Here is a 19384-nt window from a genome sequence, read left to right as displayed (position 1 = left end):
TTCAATAAGTAATTATTACGAATTACGATAACGAACATTGAGTGTAAATATATGAGAAATGTCAAACACAATATTTTGTTTGTTGTGCCAACATCTACAGATAGTTAATTGACTTAAAATAAAAAAAAAATGATTACAGAAAAATCGTAGCCATGCATTTCATTTTCGTAGGCCCTAAAATGTTCGTAGGCCCTAGGCACAGTGCCTATAGTGTCTATGCCCTAATACGGCCCTGTTTCTAGGCAGTCTTGAGAAGCAAATATAATTATACGACTATTAATTGATCGATTATCATAAAATAAAAACTTTTGCTGATTAGGTTCTGCTGTCATCGTCCACTTACCCTCTAATACGAATTCTTTGGAAGTAATTGTAGGATATGAATTGTTACGGATTCTCCTTAAATTTCTTTTTACGTTATTTTCATTTGGCATCAAACAAGCAGCTACGTCTGTTAGTTTGGTAACTTCTTTTGCGTACACTTTAGAAGGAATATCAAAATTGTTTATATTTTCTTTCATCGCATTTAAGGCACGACATACTTCAGCTTCAGTGGAATCAGGATTATGAGAATGTTTTTGAAATTTTAAAATTTTGCTTTTGGACGAATTTATCGTTACACTACCTTTACAATAATGTTTCTTTCGTTGAACACAATAGTATATCTGAGCCCACCACCAACTTCTTTTTGGAACACATAAATATAATCATTAATTATCATTTTTGTTTTAATTATTTCAATTATATCGGAACATTCTGAGTCCATATTGAATGAATATTATGATAATAATTACTTTTAAATAAAACTGAGTACACACTACATTACAACAGACACTAACTAGTAACTAATAACTATTGCCTAATGCCTATAGTCTATAGGTACTTACCTACTCACGATTATCGTCATTGTAATCGTAATCATAATCGTAATCGCTCGGTGTCAATTGTAATTGTCCGTGTTCTATAAATATCGGGTGCAAAAAGTCCGATATCGGCAAAACCGTCGGGTGTCAATTGTCCGAATACCTAGAAAATGCTAACAAAAACATCAGTGAAAATTGCATGTATCTATGGTCTCTCTTTTTTAGAGGTTCTCTAAAAACCAAAATCGATTTTTTCGAAAACTGGTTTTGATGAGTAAAAATTCAGGTTTTCTTTAATCTTTTGTTGATTTTTCCTGACGCTTTTGAAAACTATTGGGAATTTTAAATTTCGACCTCCTGAATGCATCAACTAGATTCACTTTTCTACCTGAAAAGTTGGTGTTAAGAAAATCGAAGCACTTTTACTGCCCCAAATCGTGATGACAGACACGAAAATAAAAAATAAATAAAAAATGGATGTCGCTTTTTTGTACATCAGGTTAGATTCTTAGAAGGTGGCTGCAAATCTGTAATGATTGGTATTAAATTTGAATTCAATGATATATTATAATATACAAAAAACGATTCTAAGAAGAGACAGTATGTAAGTATATTTTATATTGTTATTACTTATTATTTATACGTTAGCCACTAGCCGGTAAGTTTAATTAATATTATTCTTAAACTATCGATTATCAGTGATGGTAAAAAAATATTGAATATACTTATGTACAATTTAGCAGTTTTGGAACCAAATTACAACAAAATGACAAACGTTTTTATTCTGTGTAATAAAAAAAAAAAATTAATATTTAATTTTGTCCAAATTTGAACTTAAAATGTATGTACAAATAACTGTATGTATCTTTTAGATTTTTTAGTTAAGGAAAAAACTGCTTAAGTGGAACCTTGCGTTAATTTTTCAATTCTTGGCTATAAAAATTGGAAATTTTTTGAATTTTTAACTACAAAATCATCTTCAATTTTCAATTTGATAAATATTCTAAAAATTTGAACTTTAAATCCTTATAAAAAAAGTCAATTTATCACCTTATCACAAATTGGGCCATTGGCATAAACACAGAATAAACACTGATAAAGGTAAGAATATACTTATCTATCTCAGTGAATATAAACAACGAATTAAGATATTTGTGATATAAACGAATCACTGCAGGCACAGTTGTAATTTGTTCATCATTTTTCATACACAATACACAGAATAGTAAAAACTTGATTTCTATTTTTGTTCTTAGTTCTCAGTTCTCACTTAGTTTCCAGCCGATGTGTTACAAAGTAATATTGAATTAAATTCCTATACTACTATGGACCTTTTAAAAGCTGAAATAGAAAAAAAAAGAAAACAATTAGAAGATGCTAATTTGCTTGTAAGTAATATTGTACCAGTGTATCTACCAACCATCTATATTTTTGTACTAAAGCTTTGAAAAAAAGTTTGTAATATTTAGATATTTATAATTATGTTTTGTAGAATCCAAATAGAAAATTCTTTAAAAGATCCGATTTAATAAACAAAGAACGAGAAGAATACTTGAAAAAAAGTACTGTAAAAATTGAAGGCCTTGAAAATCCAGTTGAAAAACAATCAACAGGTTAGTTAAATTCTTATGTTTACTTAAATGTGAATGAATATATCTGAAATCATAGGCATGCACAGATTTATTTGGTGGAAGGGGGCTGAGCCAATGATGATTAATATAGGTAATTCAAAGAAATGAAATTTAAGTGTCTATTACATGCTTTGATTTACTCGCTGGTCACCCACTAGTTAAGTCATGAATTAAAAATAAATATTTTTTTGTTATGAATCTAATAAGAAGTATAATAATAGTCAACATAGTTTTGAATCTTCAATACATACATTTTTGCAATCTGTATTCTGTAATGTTAATATATTAATTTGACATTATTAATTACACGCTATTTAAAATGTTATATGAATTTAACAGCTCGTAATTCCATTCTTCAGGTATTTTTCCCGGTTTTTAAAATTATTACATATAGTATTACAGTATCATTGTTCTTGAAAATACAGAAACTTTTCTTTTTTTTGGCTTTACATTTTAGTACCATCTGTAGTGTCATTAATTTCTTTGTTCTTAAATATAATAATAAATAAAAATAAATTGTTGGATAAGTATTTTTTGAACATTATTTTAATACTTCTTTATTAAACTTCATAATTAAGATTTTAAGAATAATTTGTATAAGTTAGTAAAAAACTAAAGATAATATTTATTATTTATGTGTAACTTACTTTAATTTCAATAGTTTTAGTAAATACGAAATAGAGACTTCTGCTGAAGATATCTTCATTTTTAAATTTCTTTTTCAGAACAATAAATGTTCAAACAACAAAGAAAATTATTAAAATATAAAAAGTCATAGTTATTAGGTACCTAAATATTCATTATTGAGGTGTACAGGTTAAATTTAGACAAACATTAATCATGACATACTTGAGTGTATAGGTTGATAAATATACAATATAATATTTTAACTTAGTCTTTACAACTTTATCTTTTATCTTTTATCATACTTGCTCAAACACTGTTTAAGGAACTCATCCTAACACTGCTTTTAATAGGTGGGTAAAAAGCAATTCACCTAAACTCACAAAGCATCACTACGCTCAATGTTTATAAATTGATTGGAACCAGTCAATTAAAAATATTCAAGGGCCCCCAGCAAATGCCAGGCTGCTGGGTAGGCCAGACTGACACTGATTATTCCTAATAATATTGTGCACAAATCATTAATAAGGGATCCACACTCAAATTTTTGTCCTAATACTCAACCTTTGCTCTTAATTACCGAACAATACGCGACCTACATCATAAATGTTAAATACAAATTAATTAATAAGTCTGGCAATCTTGTTTTGTACATTTGATGTTACAACCTTTTTCATGGTGCCATCACAGTTTTGTTTTTTACTACTTAGACATTCTACAAGTTTGCTATTATATAAAATACCGTTCTTCACCTTTATGTTTGTCATCGTATTATCGGCCAATATTAACCCTTATTATTCTTAATATTGAACACATGTTTCTTCATCTCTCATAATATGACTTAATAAGTGATCAATAGTCAATATTGCGTTGATCAATATAATTTTATCAGTAGGTCGACTGAAATTTGTAGATCACATTTTCAACTGTTACCATACAATTTTGTTAATCACTTATAATATTATAGTTAATACTTTCCTTAAGACATATTCTTTTGTATGTAATTATTATTATAAAATAATTTGTTGCATCATAGTTTTGTGTTATATGTTTATTATTTATTAGAATCTATTTAAAAATTTGAGGATGAAATTGTCTAAAATAAGTTGTCTTGGTATAAATTTGTTTTTCAAAAATAATTATCAGAACATCATTATTATTAAAAAAATTCTGTAGTACTGCATTAATGGATTTAAAATTAAATTTCTGGTTTCAATAAAATAAAAAAGTGAAATGCCTACATTAACATAACCTATTATCACTCTGTTTATACCTCGTCATTTAGTCTAAATGTTTATGTTTAATTTTGAATTCAATGATATATCATTGTATATGAAAACAATTCTAAGCAAAGACATCCTAAATTACTATAAGTATATTTTTATGGCTATTGTAATAATTTATTTTACTATTAGTAATTTATGTAGGTTGAATAAGTTTTTGCCCTAAACATTGCGATTATTATATTATTAATATTGAATTATTGAAATAGTTTAATACATGTTTAATACTTATATCATATATTATTATTGTTATTAACTTTTGAGCAATCACAAACTTATCATAGAATGGTGTGAATTGTGAATAGGTACTTCATTAATTTTGTCTAAATTTGAAATCAAAATGTCTAAAATACATTGCCATATTTTTAAGATATTTGAATTTGAATTTTTTGTTTTAGACTCACTATGAACTACTTATGAGGAACTTAGTATTAAGTTTTTAAAACTTAACCATAAAAATTGAACATTGGACACATTTTCAACTATATAATAATGTGCAAAATTTTAACTTCAAATGCTTATAAAAAAAACTTAACAATTGTTTAACAAATTTAGGTAGCGGTGATGAAAGTAGTAGTTCTACATCTGAGAAACATACTTTGTCAAGGAAAGAAGTAATTCGTAGGTTGAGAGATCGTGGTGAACCTATTACACTGTTTGGAGAATCAGAACTTGATTCTTTTAAAAGACTGCGTCGAAGTGAACTTGCTGAACCAGAGTCAAATAAGGTATTTCTTCAATTTCTGATTATTTCTGAATTTTAACACAAAATATGTTGTGCTTAGGGTTTCAGAAATGATTTTCAAGAAGCATTAGAAAAAGTCGATCAAGACTATTTAGATAAGTTGATGACAAATAAGGCTCCTGAAAAAACATACACAGAGTTGGAAAGCATGGAAGAAGCAATGGCAACTTATGAAACCATTCAGTCTAAAGCTGGTATTTTAGGAAGAAGGCGTGATCGATCCCAAGATATGGAAATTATTCTACAGCTTTTACAATTGTTATTGAAAATGTGGGAGGTTCAACTTAACGCTAGATCTGTTAAAGAAAAAGCTAGTACAAAAGGAAAGTTAGCTTTAGCTACTTACAATCAAACCCAAATTTACTTGAAACCATTATTACGAAAACTAAAAAACAGCAGTTTACCTGATGACATTTTAGATAGTCTTACACTTATTACAAAACACATGTTGGAGAAAGATTATTTAAGAGCTAGTGATGCATACTTGGAAATGGCTATTGGTAACGCTCCCTGGCCTATTGGAGTTACTATGGTTGGTATTCATGCTCGTACGGGTCGAGAAAAGATTTTCTCAAAAAATGTAGCACATGTACTAAATGATGAAACACAAAGGAAATACATTCAGGCCTTGAAACGTTTAATGACTAAATGTCAACAATTTTTCCCAACTGACCCATCTAGATGTGTTGAATATGCTCCAGATACATAAAATATTATTACTATTAAAACATAGAAATATTATTCATACTGTATCATATTATTAAGACTTTAGATGATGTATAAACTGTTAAGTAAAAAAACAATTTAATTTTAACTATTACAATTACTTTATTAATTGTAGAAAATTATATATTATTTTTTTTCTCCCATTTCCTTTGATCTATTGGTAGCTGCTTCAACTGCATCGATCATGGCAGATCTATATGGAACATTAAAAATAATAATTGTTCATTTTCAACAAATAATCAGCTGGATTTCAAAATAATATTATATTTAAATATAATTAAGAAAAATTAAAAAAAATTATTATATTTACCTAACTCCTCCCTTTTCTAACGCATGTAAGGCTGCAATCGTTGATCCCCCTGCAGATGTTACCATATCCTTTAGTTGGCCAGTATGTTTTCCTGTTTCTAAAACCATACGACTTCCTCCAGCCATAGCACTAGCTGCTAAACGTACTGCTATGTCACGTGGAATGCCTTGTTTTACACCACCATCAGCCAATGCTTCAATTATAAGAAATGCCTAAACAATTAAATTTAATCTGCATAATTTATTGATAAACAATAATTAATCATATATTTTAATTTGCAATGCTTACATAAGCAGGACCTGAACCGGAAATTGCTCCAGCTGCATTCATTAATGATTCTGGTATAACTTCTACATCACCTACAGCACTCATTAACAATTTAACTTTTGGCAAAGTTATGGCAATTTCCTCCAAACTAGCATCTAGATGAGAAATTACTAAAATAAAATAAAAATAATTGATTAATTACTAACTATGATATTGTAAATCAATCAATTTAATGTTTAATTATACTAATTTGTGCTTCAAACTTAGTTTAATTTTATTGTGACATTGATCTAACCTTCAAGTTGCAATGGTGGCTTACTAAATTTAAAATGACAGTTCAAATAACTTTAATGACACTAAATTATTTTTCTATACATAGCAATACTATTTTCAATTACAAAAAAAATGATTTTTTATCAGTACTCAATTTTCTCAAATAAAAAATTCAAAATCCACTCCAATTAAATCCCTACTTGGAAGTATGGGACTGACATGTGGAGGATGGGTGTCACATAGCTTAAATACCCATAAACCATCTGTAAATAATATGAACATAATGAAGATAAAAACACTACAGTTTCGATACGCCAATATGGGGGTCTATGTGTGTTCTATAAAAATTTGATATTCATCATAAGTAGTAATTTGTTCGTAGTTTGACATTACAACCTGAAGTACATGTTCTGAGCCAATGTTTCAAAACAATGTACTAGCATTGGCTACTACAAACAATAGAACAAGTATTCAACATGGCTTAAATATGCTGCAAACCTCTCAATTTGTAAAATATTGATTTAAACAAACCTGAAAATCCTTCTCCGATTAAACTAGGTGTATTTGGCATAACTTTGAATAAAACGCTAGGTTGTACATTGAATGCCTGAAAAAAAATTGATTACACTAATGGTTGACAAAATTAAAATAAGTTGGTACATATTTTATTTATCAGATTAGAGTTCATCAATGAAATGCAAAATCAATCAAATGAACAGCTTATTTTAATGTATTTATTTAATAAAAACATAAAAATCTATTAATGTTTATAAAAAATCAACTTTTTAAAATATAAATAACATTCGATAAGATACTTTAGACTGAAGTACTTAATAGTTTTATTAATTCAAATTTTAATTTCAATTCCTTACCTTTTGTAATATATTTAATGGTATTCCAACCATAATCGATATTAAAATATTTAAGGAACCAAAAGTTGTTGTAAATAATTCAGATACGACCTTAGGGAAATATTGGGGTTTCGTTGCTAAAAATACAATTTTAGTATTACAAAAAACAGCATCTGAAAAATAAATGGATAAAGACCCAAATTTCAATTAATGTCATCTAAACATTATACATTAAGTATTTAGTGCTGTTGCTATAAACCTACTATTATCAGTTGTTACAGCTGCACCAATATCTCTCCATACTTTTTTATTATTTTCTGAAGGTGATGATACAATTAAGTTTTCTGCTTTACATATACCTTAAAAAAAATTAATTAAAAGAAGTCAATACATTATTTTTATTTTTAATATATGACACGGTGAGTAAAACAAATAGGCAATTTTTCTATGTAAATATACCAGCTTATTTTGATCCAGTGAAAAATAAAATGTACCAATAGGTATAGATAGTATACATCACAAACAAAACAAAATCATAAAAAAAGAAATATACCTATACAAAAATTGAATAGTTAGGCAACAAAATGAAACACCAATTGGTGATGTATTTCATAATTATTTATTTGTACCTAGTTAATAATTTTCATTCAAACAAATATTTTACTAATTACTAACTAAAAATATTCAGTAAATTTACCTTTCTTGATAAAAGCAAGTCCAATGGCTTGAGCCATATTTCCAGATCCTATGAAACCGATTTCATATATTTTATGAGGATCATAGTTGGACTTGGACATTTTTTGAGAAAAAATATTTGAAGGTTTTAAAAAATTTAAGATATTACTACCAGTACAAACTAGTCTATACTTGAAAGTATAAAATGTATAATGATATTGTATAAGGTGCTCTACTGAGAACTGAGCGACTACTGAGTACTGACTAGGACAGGTTACAAATCAGTGAACAACGAATAATGATCACGAATTAAGATATAAAATTAAATTATATTACATTATGATAAAAAATGTTCAGTGTAAATTTAAAACCAATGGATTTCTAAATATAATAGTAGGAGTTGACATCGGACCGTCAGAGGAATGAGGATTAGGGGATTAGTGAAATAATAGGTCTGGTAAGGCACAATTGAATGGCGTTTTTATTATGGAAAAAATCCGGATCTAGCACAGTGCTGCGCTCTAGTAGTTTATTATACGAACACTAATGTATTGATTGTATCATAGACCTTATACGGTAAAGTTTTACCGCTAGACGAGAACTGTGTACAACAACAGCTGCATCCTGGCTGCGTAACAACATCAAGCAGTGATGTAGGCTGTCTTTACTAAAAAATAGAATAATCTGTTCATCTATTTATCTAACCCTACCTCCCCAGTCCCCGCATTACCGTGCGTACGAGTAACCGAGTAATCAAAAAGCGCCCTCTATATTGTTAAGGTTTCCATACATTCATTGCTCGCATAGACTAAGTTGTAGTTGAAGGTCTATAATTGCCATTGTACAGAACCGTATAGAAGAATATGGTGCACTCATTGACAGTCGACAGAGCATGCAATATGCTTGACTGGCGGGGTTGGGTGGTGCGGTCACAGCAAATTGCGTTACAGCAGAGTTGCCGTCCATACGATAAATTTCGCACGCATACGGTTATTTCATGATTGTGTACGATATACGATAAGATATGTTTACTATCGAATAAAAAAATACGATTTATACCATTAATTCCAAAAATAGATTTTATACCTTGAAAATTATTTGTCGTCTTATATTAATTAATCTATTGACTGTAATCTTTTTTATTGGTTTGGTTCTTAATTACAATGTTATATACGCTTTTCTGAGTTTCTGTGACTGTCTTTAAATATTACAATTTAGACATTTTTTTTTGTTTAAATTTTTTAAAAAGCAAAAATGGAAGTTGATCCAGATATTCCAGGGTGAGTAGTGCTAGTAGCAGATCAACTCCAAAAAAAAAAATTCGAATGAACAGACGTGATGAGATGGCAGAGTGAAAAAACAAAACATCGCTTACAAAATCACTTGTTTAAAATGTCGTTGATGCCAGTTACATCGAACAAGTATGAAGCATACATGCTACTACCGTGTCCCTTAACTTTTGCATATTGTTATCAAATCCATCGAGTTTCATTTCAGACCATCCATAAAATAGCAGATTGCTGATAAGTCAATCGGCTTGATTACCTCCCTTCCAGCGGCTGACCGATCTGATGAATTTAGGAACACACGGAATATAATAAATAAATATAATTTATAATAGGTATAACCACAGAATAGATAAGATTCATCACCACGGTCTTAAAAGATATGACCGTATAACTTTAATCAAAGAGCAATCGCTTGTTAACAATATTATAGATTTCTATAAAATCCATAGATAATAAATCTATATCTAAACCTTAGATCATATGACGTGTATCTAAATAATATATCTTTATTATTATCTATGATAAAATCAAAGAAAACTAGATAAGGTACTCCATATTATGATAACCGTTGCAAACTATGAAGTCAGCTGCTGCAGCAAGCTGATTAAACGGCCGTCATGTTTTCAGTCGGCAAAAGATTACATTCATTCTGATATTTATATAACTATTATAATAATATACGTATTAATTCTATATATCTGTGCGTTCATTATACAACATGTATAAGGATTAAGGAATAACATTGTTTTTAATGGTAAAATAAAATGATAAATTTAAAATATTTTTTTATTTTTTTCAAACAACAGATTTAGAAATAATAAATTACAATGCAACATAATTAATACTTACCATATAAAATATCATAAGATGCCAATTAATTAACAGGCTTCAACTGATAGCGGGAGTTCGCTATCTAGTATTATATAGAGGTCTGTGTTATTTACATGTATAGATATCCGCTGACATACCTCCTTACCACGAAGCCATAACTAAATAAATGAACCACGATTAAAATAATTATCTAATAATTATCATTCCTTGAACTGAGATCTAGGTTCGAGGTTTGAACATTCAAATTTCAATATTACAATACAGTAAGATTTTGAAAAAGGGTTAAGATAATTCATAGAGTAATGACTAATACTACTAACCAAGGTGGATTCAAATCTAATTTATTTAATCATTCAAATACACCTTAGTCAGGTAGTTGCACTAGAGAGCCTGGAATGCCTGGATAGTATATTTTATTAAGGCTCTCTAGTCTATGCAGTGCAAAATAATAGTCCAATCAGTCCAATAGTGGGATAAACTATTTTGTGATAATAGCTTAACGTTATCACTTGTCACTTTATTTTGACTTTAATTGTTATCACTGTACTATGAAGTAGTGTATATATTTTCCATGGGCTTGTCGACTTCTCCAAGATCCATGACGTTAAAAGCAGACCAATAGGGAACCAGACATACTCACCAACAACACCAGACGTGACCAATTTCTCCTTCCCAGTCCCGTTATACTCTATCACCAAACGTGTTATTATTATTATTTTTTAGAAAGTCGAAAAAAGTTTTGTTTTTCTTCTCAGTTCTTGTTTATCTCACTTAGAGTAGATGAGTTATTAGATGCAGTTATAATTTGTGTAAATACTTTATAATGTAGACAAATTTACTCGCACTAAAATAAACACGCACACATAACAATAAATATGTAATAATATTTAAATTGTAAATTATTTTGCCTTTTATTATGATAGGTATTATTATTTTTATCATCAACGATTTATCTGAGTGTTTATTTTTACGTTTCAAATATTATTACGCCGAAAAGTGAATTTGCACTTAATACATAGCTGTTTACCGAACGAACCGAAATTACTTATTGAAATGTTCCAGTATATTATCCGTACCTCCAATTTTTTCGTACAAAATTTTGATATTGTTTAACCTTATTAATTCGGCACTCGTCTTATGATTATAAAAATCGTCTTGATCGTGGGCAGCATCTGTTATTGCGCCTCTGGCGAAACACACGTATTTCTATACGCCGAAAGAAATCTATGTCAATGAATGCTGGTAAGTTTTTTTACTTTCATTTTGATGATATAAGATATGAAGTTTTGAATATTCATTTGTATTGAATATCAAATAAATATACTAGTTTTCTGGTCTTAAACGTTTTTGTACAGTCCATACATCATAATGTATAATCATATCAAATAATTTTTTTTCATACTAGGTACCTACGTAAAATTAAGTTTACAAATGCGTTTTTCTTATACAGTTTGTGTTACTAACTGTTAATTTAATGTTAAATAAATGAATAACTGTAATTTTCAAATCATTTAATAAATATTTAAAATATCAATGGGACCAACCCACTGTACATTTTATCTAACCATGTATAATGTATGTAGCATATGCTTTTAGTTAGGACAATGTTATTTCATGATAATGACTGTATGAAGTTTTTAATAATTTAAAATATTTATAATAAAAGCCAATCATGAGAAAACTGTTAATAAAATTGTTTGAAATACCTAGTTGCCTCTTGTTTTTTATGTATTTGTTGATAATAACAATTACTAATATAGATAGAATATCTACTCTAGAATATGTACTCTAGAAAAAAAATTTGATTAAAAATTGATGTCAGATGATAAAACAAATTTTGGAACTGCCTAGTTAGTTTTTTTATATCTAAGAAATAAAATAATCTTGTACTTTGAAATTTATATTAAGTAACTTTTGAAAAACTAATTCTTTTATAATCTTTAGGCTATTATTTTATTAAAAATAATAATTCACTCACTAATAGGTATTTTTGCCTTTCCGTAACAATAGTCAATAAAGTAGGAATAGAACCTAAATCTATAGTTCAGTCATCTGAAATTGAAAATTTATTATTTTGACTTTGTGTTTGTTAGTTTAGTATGTAGGTACCTATTACTTACATATGAGATATTTTATGCCCTTTAAAAAATGCATGATTCAAATCATAATACTTGTAATTCATTAGTGGTAATAAATGTATAATAATAGTTTTCTGTTGGTATCTTAGTCATAACTAGACCTTAAAGTTAGGAGAGCGGACTTCAACCCTAGCATTTTTATAATAAGTCAATAAAATTACAAATATATTCAAGTTTTTGATTTAATTTTCTTTAAATATCAGTGAAAGTTCAACAATTTATATGGCTAACATAATAATACTGTTTAAGCCATTATTTGCAAATCTTTTTTAAATGTCTTCTTTATTTAGAACATTTGATAAATTTCTTTCAATAGCTACAATAAATAACTTAGAGAATCAATCTGGCATTGCTGAAAATGTTCTATCTCTAGATGCAGAACTTGTTGGAACATTAAGTGTTAAATGTAGCATTTTATATACATTTGGTAAAACAGATTTTTGAATAATAATCTTCAGAAACTTTTAATTCCTCTGCTAATATTTTCTAACCATTGATTATCTACCCACATTTCTTGTTTTAATTCAGTTTCATTCATTTAATAAATCCAGAAAACATAAGGAAAATATATTTAACTGATTCATTAAAATAATAACAATAATGTTGACCAGTATACAAATTATTAGACACAAGCACACAACCGTTGTACTTATGATGATCTAAGGACAATGATTATGTAATAAAATATATAGAATCTGATTTTGTTTTTAGCAAGATAAATCCTATAATGGGTCGGCCGGCACAGAAATTGTCTTTATCACCATTTTTACATTAATGTTATAAAAATAAATCACAAGCAGAATCATCAGTCTATTCTTCTTGGTGACATTATTTTTGTGTTTACTTTATTGACAACTTCTGTGTAGTATAAACTAAACGAAATTATACGGGATACACAGGGTCATCACTCATCACATATAATGATAATAATATATACTTAACAACAAAAATAATTTCCCTAGATCTTAAACAATTTTTTTAAATTAAAATGTATAAGTGTAGCTACTGTTGGTGGGAGTATAGAAATTATGATAGGGGGGCTAAAATAAAAGTTCGAGTGGCTTAGCCCCCCGAAGCCCCCACTACTTACACCTATGATTAGTATGTTTTTCCATGAAATTTGCTTGGTGTACTTTTTTGTAGTACCTATTACCTAAATTTAAATGTTTTAGATTGTTCATCTGAGTTAAAACTAAAATTACTTTATATCTCATGTAGCCCATTTTTAAGTTTTGAATAGTTGTGATACTTGTTGTTCAATGTTTTGATATAAGTACCTTTTTTTATTTTCCATTCATAAAAACTATTGAATTCATATATTGTGGGTTATTATGAATAATTTGTTTTATTCATGAGTATTTTTAGTATTTACTTATATGAGGTAACTAAAACAGCAAAAAAAAAAAAAAACAATCCATAGAAACACTTTAATTTGTTGTGTGTCTATTAAATATGTATTTATTTTTATAATTTTATTTTTTTTTTATTTTAAGTTTGTGAACTTAGTAATATACATTTTAATAATCCTGGAACCTGAGCTGGACCTATTCAAAGGCTATATAGGTACAAATGTACAACTGTACAAGTACTAAGTAAAACTTGAGGTAAAACTTCTTTAAATGGTTATCTGTACGGTTTCATAGTTCATTCATATTTTTTCATATCATTAAGTGTTAAATTAGGTATATTACTAAAATTTGTATCACTAGTTGGTCGTTTACTCAAGTGTTAATAAAAAAAATTCCTTTGAGTTTTTATTGGATTAAATACTTTTGAATGCCTTAATATAATAATAATAAAATGGTATGGACTTTGTTTTTTCTTTGATTTACTGACAAATATTAAACAAAATAAAATTATAGGCATTTGTAATAATAATAATAAATTGAATGGTTATATTACTTTACATATTTGTATTACTGCATTACTATTGTAGGTTATATATATGTATATATATATAAATGTATAATAATTAGTGATGAATATGAAATATTTATTTGCTTATATTACTATGTAAACAAAAAATGGCTAACATTGCATTAAAAATCTTTAAATATGCATTTTTAACTTGATATTGTAAAAAATGTATACAATTATATTAAAACTAAAAATTATTGAAACAAATATATATTTTTCAAGAAAAGTACAAAATAAAATACACTTATTCGAATTAATAAAACTATAAATATATACACATATATACAATCTTTATGTTATAAATCTCTTCTCTGATTGATGTCTTCATTCTTTACTCACACAACCGATTGTTGTATCAATTATAATTATTGTTTGTATATAATTCTATGTTAGAGTTTGCAATCATATGTCAAATACAAATGGTATTATTTGATTCTGTTGAACAACAAACAAATTTGTATCTAGGTTAGCAATACTTAGCATTCAATTGGATTAATAGAAATAAATATGCAACTTCATAGAAATCCAAGTCCCTACTAATTTATAATGAATAGTTAAAATTTCAATAATTATAAGTTTAATTCAAAGAGGTTTGTGTAATAAAGCTATTGATATTTTATTAGTATTTTAATCCCAGTTATATTGCAATTAACATTTGATTATTCATTGTTTTTTTATACTAGTGTGTACAATGTTTTCAATATTGTATCTTAATTTAGTAAATTTCTTACCACCCAATTTATCAAATATTTTATTTTATTTCATATGATGTGGGTATGAAAATGGTCGCATTTTTGTTTACTGTTATGATTTAGTCTAAGCTAGCAAACGTGAGGTTTTTTTAAATTACATTTTCATATGACTACTATATTACAGAACCTATTACATTTAGGAATACCAAGAAAATTTTTTAACATAAAAAAATAAAACTATATTTTTGTTAGTCCCTGATTATTTACCAATTCTTTGGATTTTTCTCTTCCGTATAGTTCAGATATATTATGGTTTTCATTATGTCTGATAAAAGCTTAAAAACCAAATATTAACCAAGATTGTTATTCATTTATGTACTTATTTTTTATTTTATTCTCAACCTGTGTTCAAAACACCAACAAATTGAATTCGTTCATGTTCACATTATTTGAAAAAACAAATTAGTTTATGTACATTTTTTATTTTATTTTTATAAATAATTGTTAAAATACTTTTTGCAAAATAGTGAAAATTATAATATTATTGTTGTTGTATGTCGGGCAGGGTGCACATGAATTGTACGTATTTTATTTTTAGAATTTGTATTCTAATAAATATAATCAGAATTTTATAAAAGAAAAATGTCATTAGGTATATAATATTATTAATCAATATTTATACATAATATATTTATTAAATTGTAAATACATTTAAATGTCTTAAATATGATATAAAAATCATTCAAATTCATTAAAAAGTATAAACATTGTTACATTGAAAAAAAGAGAGTGACCTTTACGTATCGTTCACTAAATATTAACATGAACATACCTGAACACGTGTTCATGAACTGAAATCAATATATATCTAATTAAATACTTTGTATATTATTATTTTATGTTCCCACATTACTATTGTAATTGGGCTAGCCTGTTTAATCATAATAAATAAAATAAAATCAATAAAATCAAATTATTTTTTGAGTTTGTAGTTTGATATTATTACACTTCCCAATATGTGTTTGTAGCTATTACTAAATGAATTAAAAGATTATTTTAAGACTTTTTCTGATGTTTAACTCCATTTTATTCTTACTCTTTGTTTTTTTTGTTATCTACAACTCATTCTAAAATTATAAAACAGGTTATTTGATTTCTCTTTGCTAATTCTATAATCATAATATTTGCTGCATTTTTTTAAGCTGTTCATTTGTCATTCACTTATGTCATACTAAAACTTAAATTTGTGTTTGTAAAAAGAAAACAAAGTGTACACTTTCTCTATTTGTTTTCCTTTTAGGTAAATAAAAGATAAATTGATATGTTATGATTTATATGGATTTACACAAATTGTAGAGAAATTTAAATGCACAATTATGTATTCATTATTTGTTTAAAGTAGGTCTATGTTAATAATTTCTTTGAAATAAAATATAAGTATAGTAATTAGTAGCATCGTAATATAGTCAATAATTATTTCTGATATTTATCTTCCTTTATTCTGATGTATAAACCTGTCAATTTCAGTTTTTAATTCTACAATACTTAAAAGACTGTAATTCCAATTGAATACTATTATATATTACTCTTTATTATTTATACTCAGGTTTAAAATTATAATAATTCTATTTTTTGACTGAAAAAAAGTTAAAGTAACAATGTAATATATCATTATAATATCATTTTAATACAATACAGTCTTTCCTTCAATAGTGTCATACCTAGCTAAAGAAAATTATTTTGTTAGTTTTAAAATTCAGAGGATGTTGACCCACGCACAACATAGATAAACAAAACGCAATCACTTAAAATCGTTTTTTGATTAATAGCCTATTAAAAAAATTATAAATATTTTGGAGTAAGTATTGATTTTTTTTTTAACACCAACCTATCAATTCATCTAAATATTATCTATAAAAAATGTAATATCTATAATGGATGTAGTCAAATAATAATTTAAATACAAAACTGATGTGTCAAACTCTGAAAAATATTGTTCACCATAATTCTTAACTCAGAGATTACTGAAAAATTTGGGAGCATACTACATGCGTCCGAAATTATTATCAGTAGGTGAGTTGCATCACGCAAAAAAAAGATTGAAGTTGCCATCTTTGTAGGAATTAGAGTATTTTCAATTACAAATGTGTACTTAAATAAATATACAGTGAAACAACTAAATACAGGATGCTCTTGGTTATTGACATTTTTCCTATTAATCAGAGGTTTCTGCTATCCAGAGGGTTCAGTTTGTTAAAAAAAAACAGCTGCCTTTTTAATTTATAGGTGTACTCTAAGAAGTAGTGGGAATAAGGATTGTGAATGTGATTAGTGAGTATTTTAAATTCTCTACAATTTTTTTAACGCAAGACACTCATTATTTCAATAACTATTATCATTTTTTTAAATGTTTGTAAATAATTTCAAATCATAAAAAACATCTTTTTTAAAGTTAATTACTTTTACATTGTACAGAAATAAATTTTATTATTTCATTTCGAAGCTTAATAATTTTTGGTAAATTTTAGTATTTATAAATTTAATCTGATTTTTAACGAGTAATTATTACAATGACTTATGCATTCATTAAAAAGAAATTAATCTTAGGTTTTTAAAAGGCCCCATTACCTTCGAAACACACACTGTCTTTCTTTCATCCAATATCCATATCAAGAACTATTGCTTTTCCATGGTATATTCAAATTTTCATGAGATGCTTCTAGACTAAAATAATGAATATACAATATTGACCTTTGTCTAGTACTCTATACTTATTGATATTTTACCATTGGGTTTCGTTTTAAAAATAACCATAGTTGTATACTATGTAAAATCAATAATATTATCAAACTGTAGATTGTGCTTTCAAAATCAACCAAGTCATAGTAAATAAATATTAGATAGGTCCAAGTAGTGTCATAACAATAATTAGTGTTATACTTTATAAATAATGTCACTTGATTTGGTCGCAATGTTGAGAATTATAATAAAATAAAAATATTATAGATTCTTTAATAATATTGTCATGAAATTGATTTCACTGATGTTGTCTGCTCCATCAAACATAAACAAGTTTTAAACCTATTTTTTTGTACCTATCTATTATTTATAGTTTTAACTATTATACATTTTTTTATATCAATCAATTTTGCTATCTGTGATAAGATGATAACCTATTTTAATTTTTTTATTTATTTATTCTTATCATTATTATAGGTAGATATGAATTAATTCTATAGATATATATATATATATATACTAAAACCTTGGATGGGTTAATGACAAAGTACAAATTATAATTTAAAATAAAATAGGAATGATATAATAAAAACATACTACCTACGTGCGTATGAATACTTATTGTATGTAAATACGAAAATTTAGATCATATTTAACCTTCATTTTAGAATATTTTAGATATTCATTATTTTCTTTTTGCTTATTTATGTATGAAAATGTAGTCCATTTGCACAAATATTTAATAATGTATATACATTAATAAATAACTAAATTTATCATTCATACAATTTTGTTTGACAAAGTTGTTCAGTTGTTCTGCAGTAACATTTTATTTTTAAAAATCGGGGGTGTATTTTGACCTTTCAAAAATTGTTTAAAAATATTGACTATATTCTGTTGCCAGAAAGCTGGCTTAGAATTTAATCAATCTGTAGTGGGCTGATGACCTGTTAAACATATTATTAATAAATTTGTTGCTAAGCCTTGCATAAGAATAAAATATTAAAAACTTTCTAATAACATGACGAGTTTATTGTTAATTATTTTTCACCAAGTACATATTTAAAAAAATAATACGTCGTTCATTGAATTTAATTAATATTATATTATAATTTTAAAATCTGATATTGTTGTTCGTAAAAAAAATCACAAAAAATTAATATCTTTTGGTGTTCATAAAAATGATGATAAATGATTATTGATCCATCAGTTTTTGGAGTTTTTGTGAGGGTAGAAATGTTGAATAAAATAAAACAATATTTGAGGGATATCGTACCTAACCTTACGATTTATAAAATCTTTAAGAAACTTAATTTACTTGTAAAAGTTCTCTATTATTTATATAAGACTACAACGTCATATAAATTATTATCAATTCGCTTTTTGGTAGAGAATCAACAGTCATCATAGTTTATTTACGGGTAACTAGTGACTTTCGCCTGCTACTTCTGTACATCATATAATGTATTATATAACAGATAGATTTATGATTTGACTAATTGGCTAAAGACCGGTTGTCTGTTCAGATCA

At 26.7% G+C, this 19384-nt stretch overlaps 3 protein-coding genes across 3 annotated transcripts in view; 2 read left to right on the top strand and 1 right to left on the bottom strand.

Moving 5' to 3' along the window:
- Positions 1-1992: 1992 nt before the first annotated feature.
- LOC111034350 (pre-mRNA-splicing factor 18) lies at positions 1993-5961 on the top strand. The gene is made up of 4 exons (XM_022315526.1): positions 1993-2251; positions 2356-2476; positions 4957-5129; positions 5187-5961. The coding sequence occupies exons 1-4, from the start codon at positions 2189-2191 to the stop codon at positions 5853-5855; spliced, it is 1026 nt and encodes a 341-aa protein (XP_022171218.1). The 5' UTR covers positions 1993-2188; the 3' UTR covers positions 5856-5961.
- Positions 5885-8723, bottom strand: LOC111034351 (pyrroline-5-carboxylate reductase). The gene is made up of 7 exons (XM_022315527.1): positions 8271-8723; positions 7837-7932; positions 7595-7746; positions 7254-7329; positions 6471-6619; positions 6183-6394; positions 5885-6065 (listed from the first exon to the last, which is right to left on the bottom strand). The coding sequence occupies exons 1-7, from the start codon at positions 8368-8370 to the stop codon at positions 5999-6001; spliced, it is 852 nt and encodes a 283-aa protein (XP_022171219.1). The 5' UTR covers positions 8371-8723; the 3' UTR covers positions 5885-5998.
- A 2312-nt stretch (positions 8724-11035) lies between these two features.
- The window catches only part of LOC111034332 (E3 ubiquitin-protein ligase RNF19A-like), a 28541-nt gene continuing 20192 nt past the window's right edge, over positions 11036-19384 (top strand). Inside the window, exon 1 of the mRNA XM_022315494.1 lies at positions 11036-11610. Within this exon, the coding sequence (XP_022171186.1) occupies positions 11595-11610 (16 nt within the window). The 5' untranslated portion in view covers positions 11036-11594. The remainder of the gene's footprint in view (positions 11611-19384) is intronic.

This window comes from Myzus persicae, unplaced genomic scaffold (genome assembly GCF_001856785.1).
Source record: "Myzus persicae strain clone G006 unplaced genomic scaffold, MPER_G0061.0, whole genome shotgun sequence".
Classification (NCBI taxonomy): domain Eukaryota; kingdom Metazoa; phylum Arthropoda; class Insecta; order Hemiptera; family Aphididae; genus Myzus; species Myzus persicae.
Note: the sequence above shows the minus strand (reverse complement) of the source record. Positions and strands in the feature narration are given on the sequence as shown.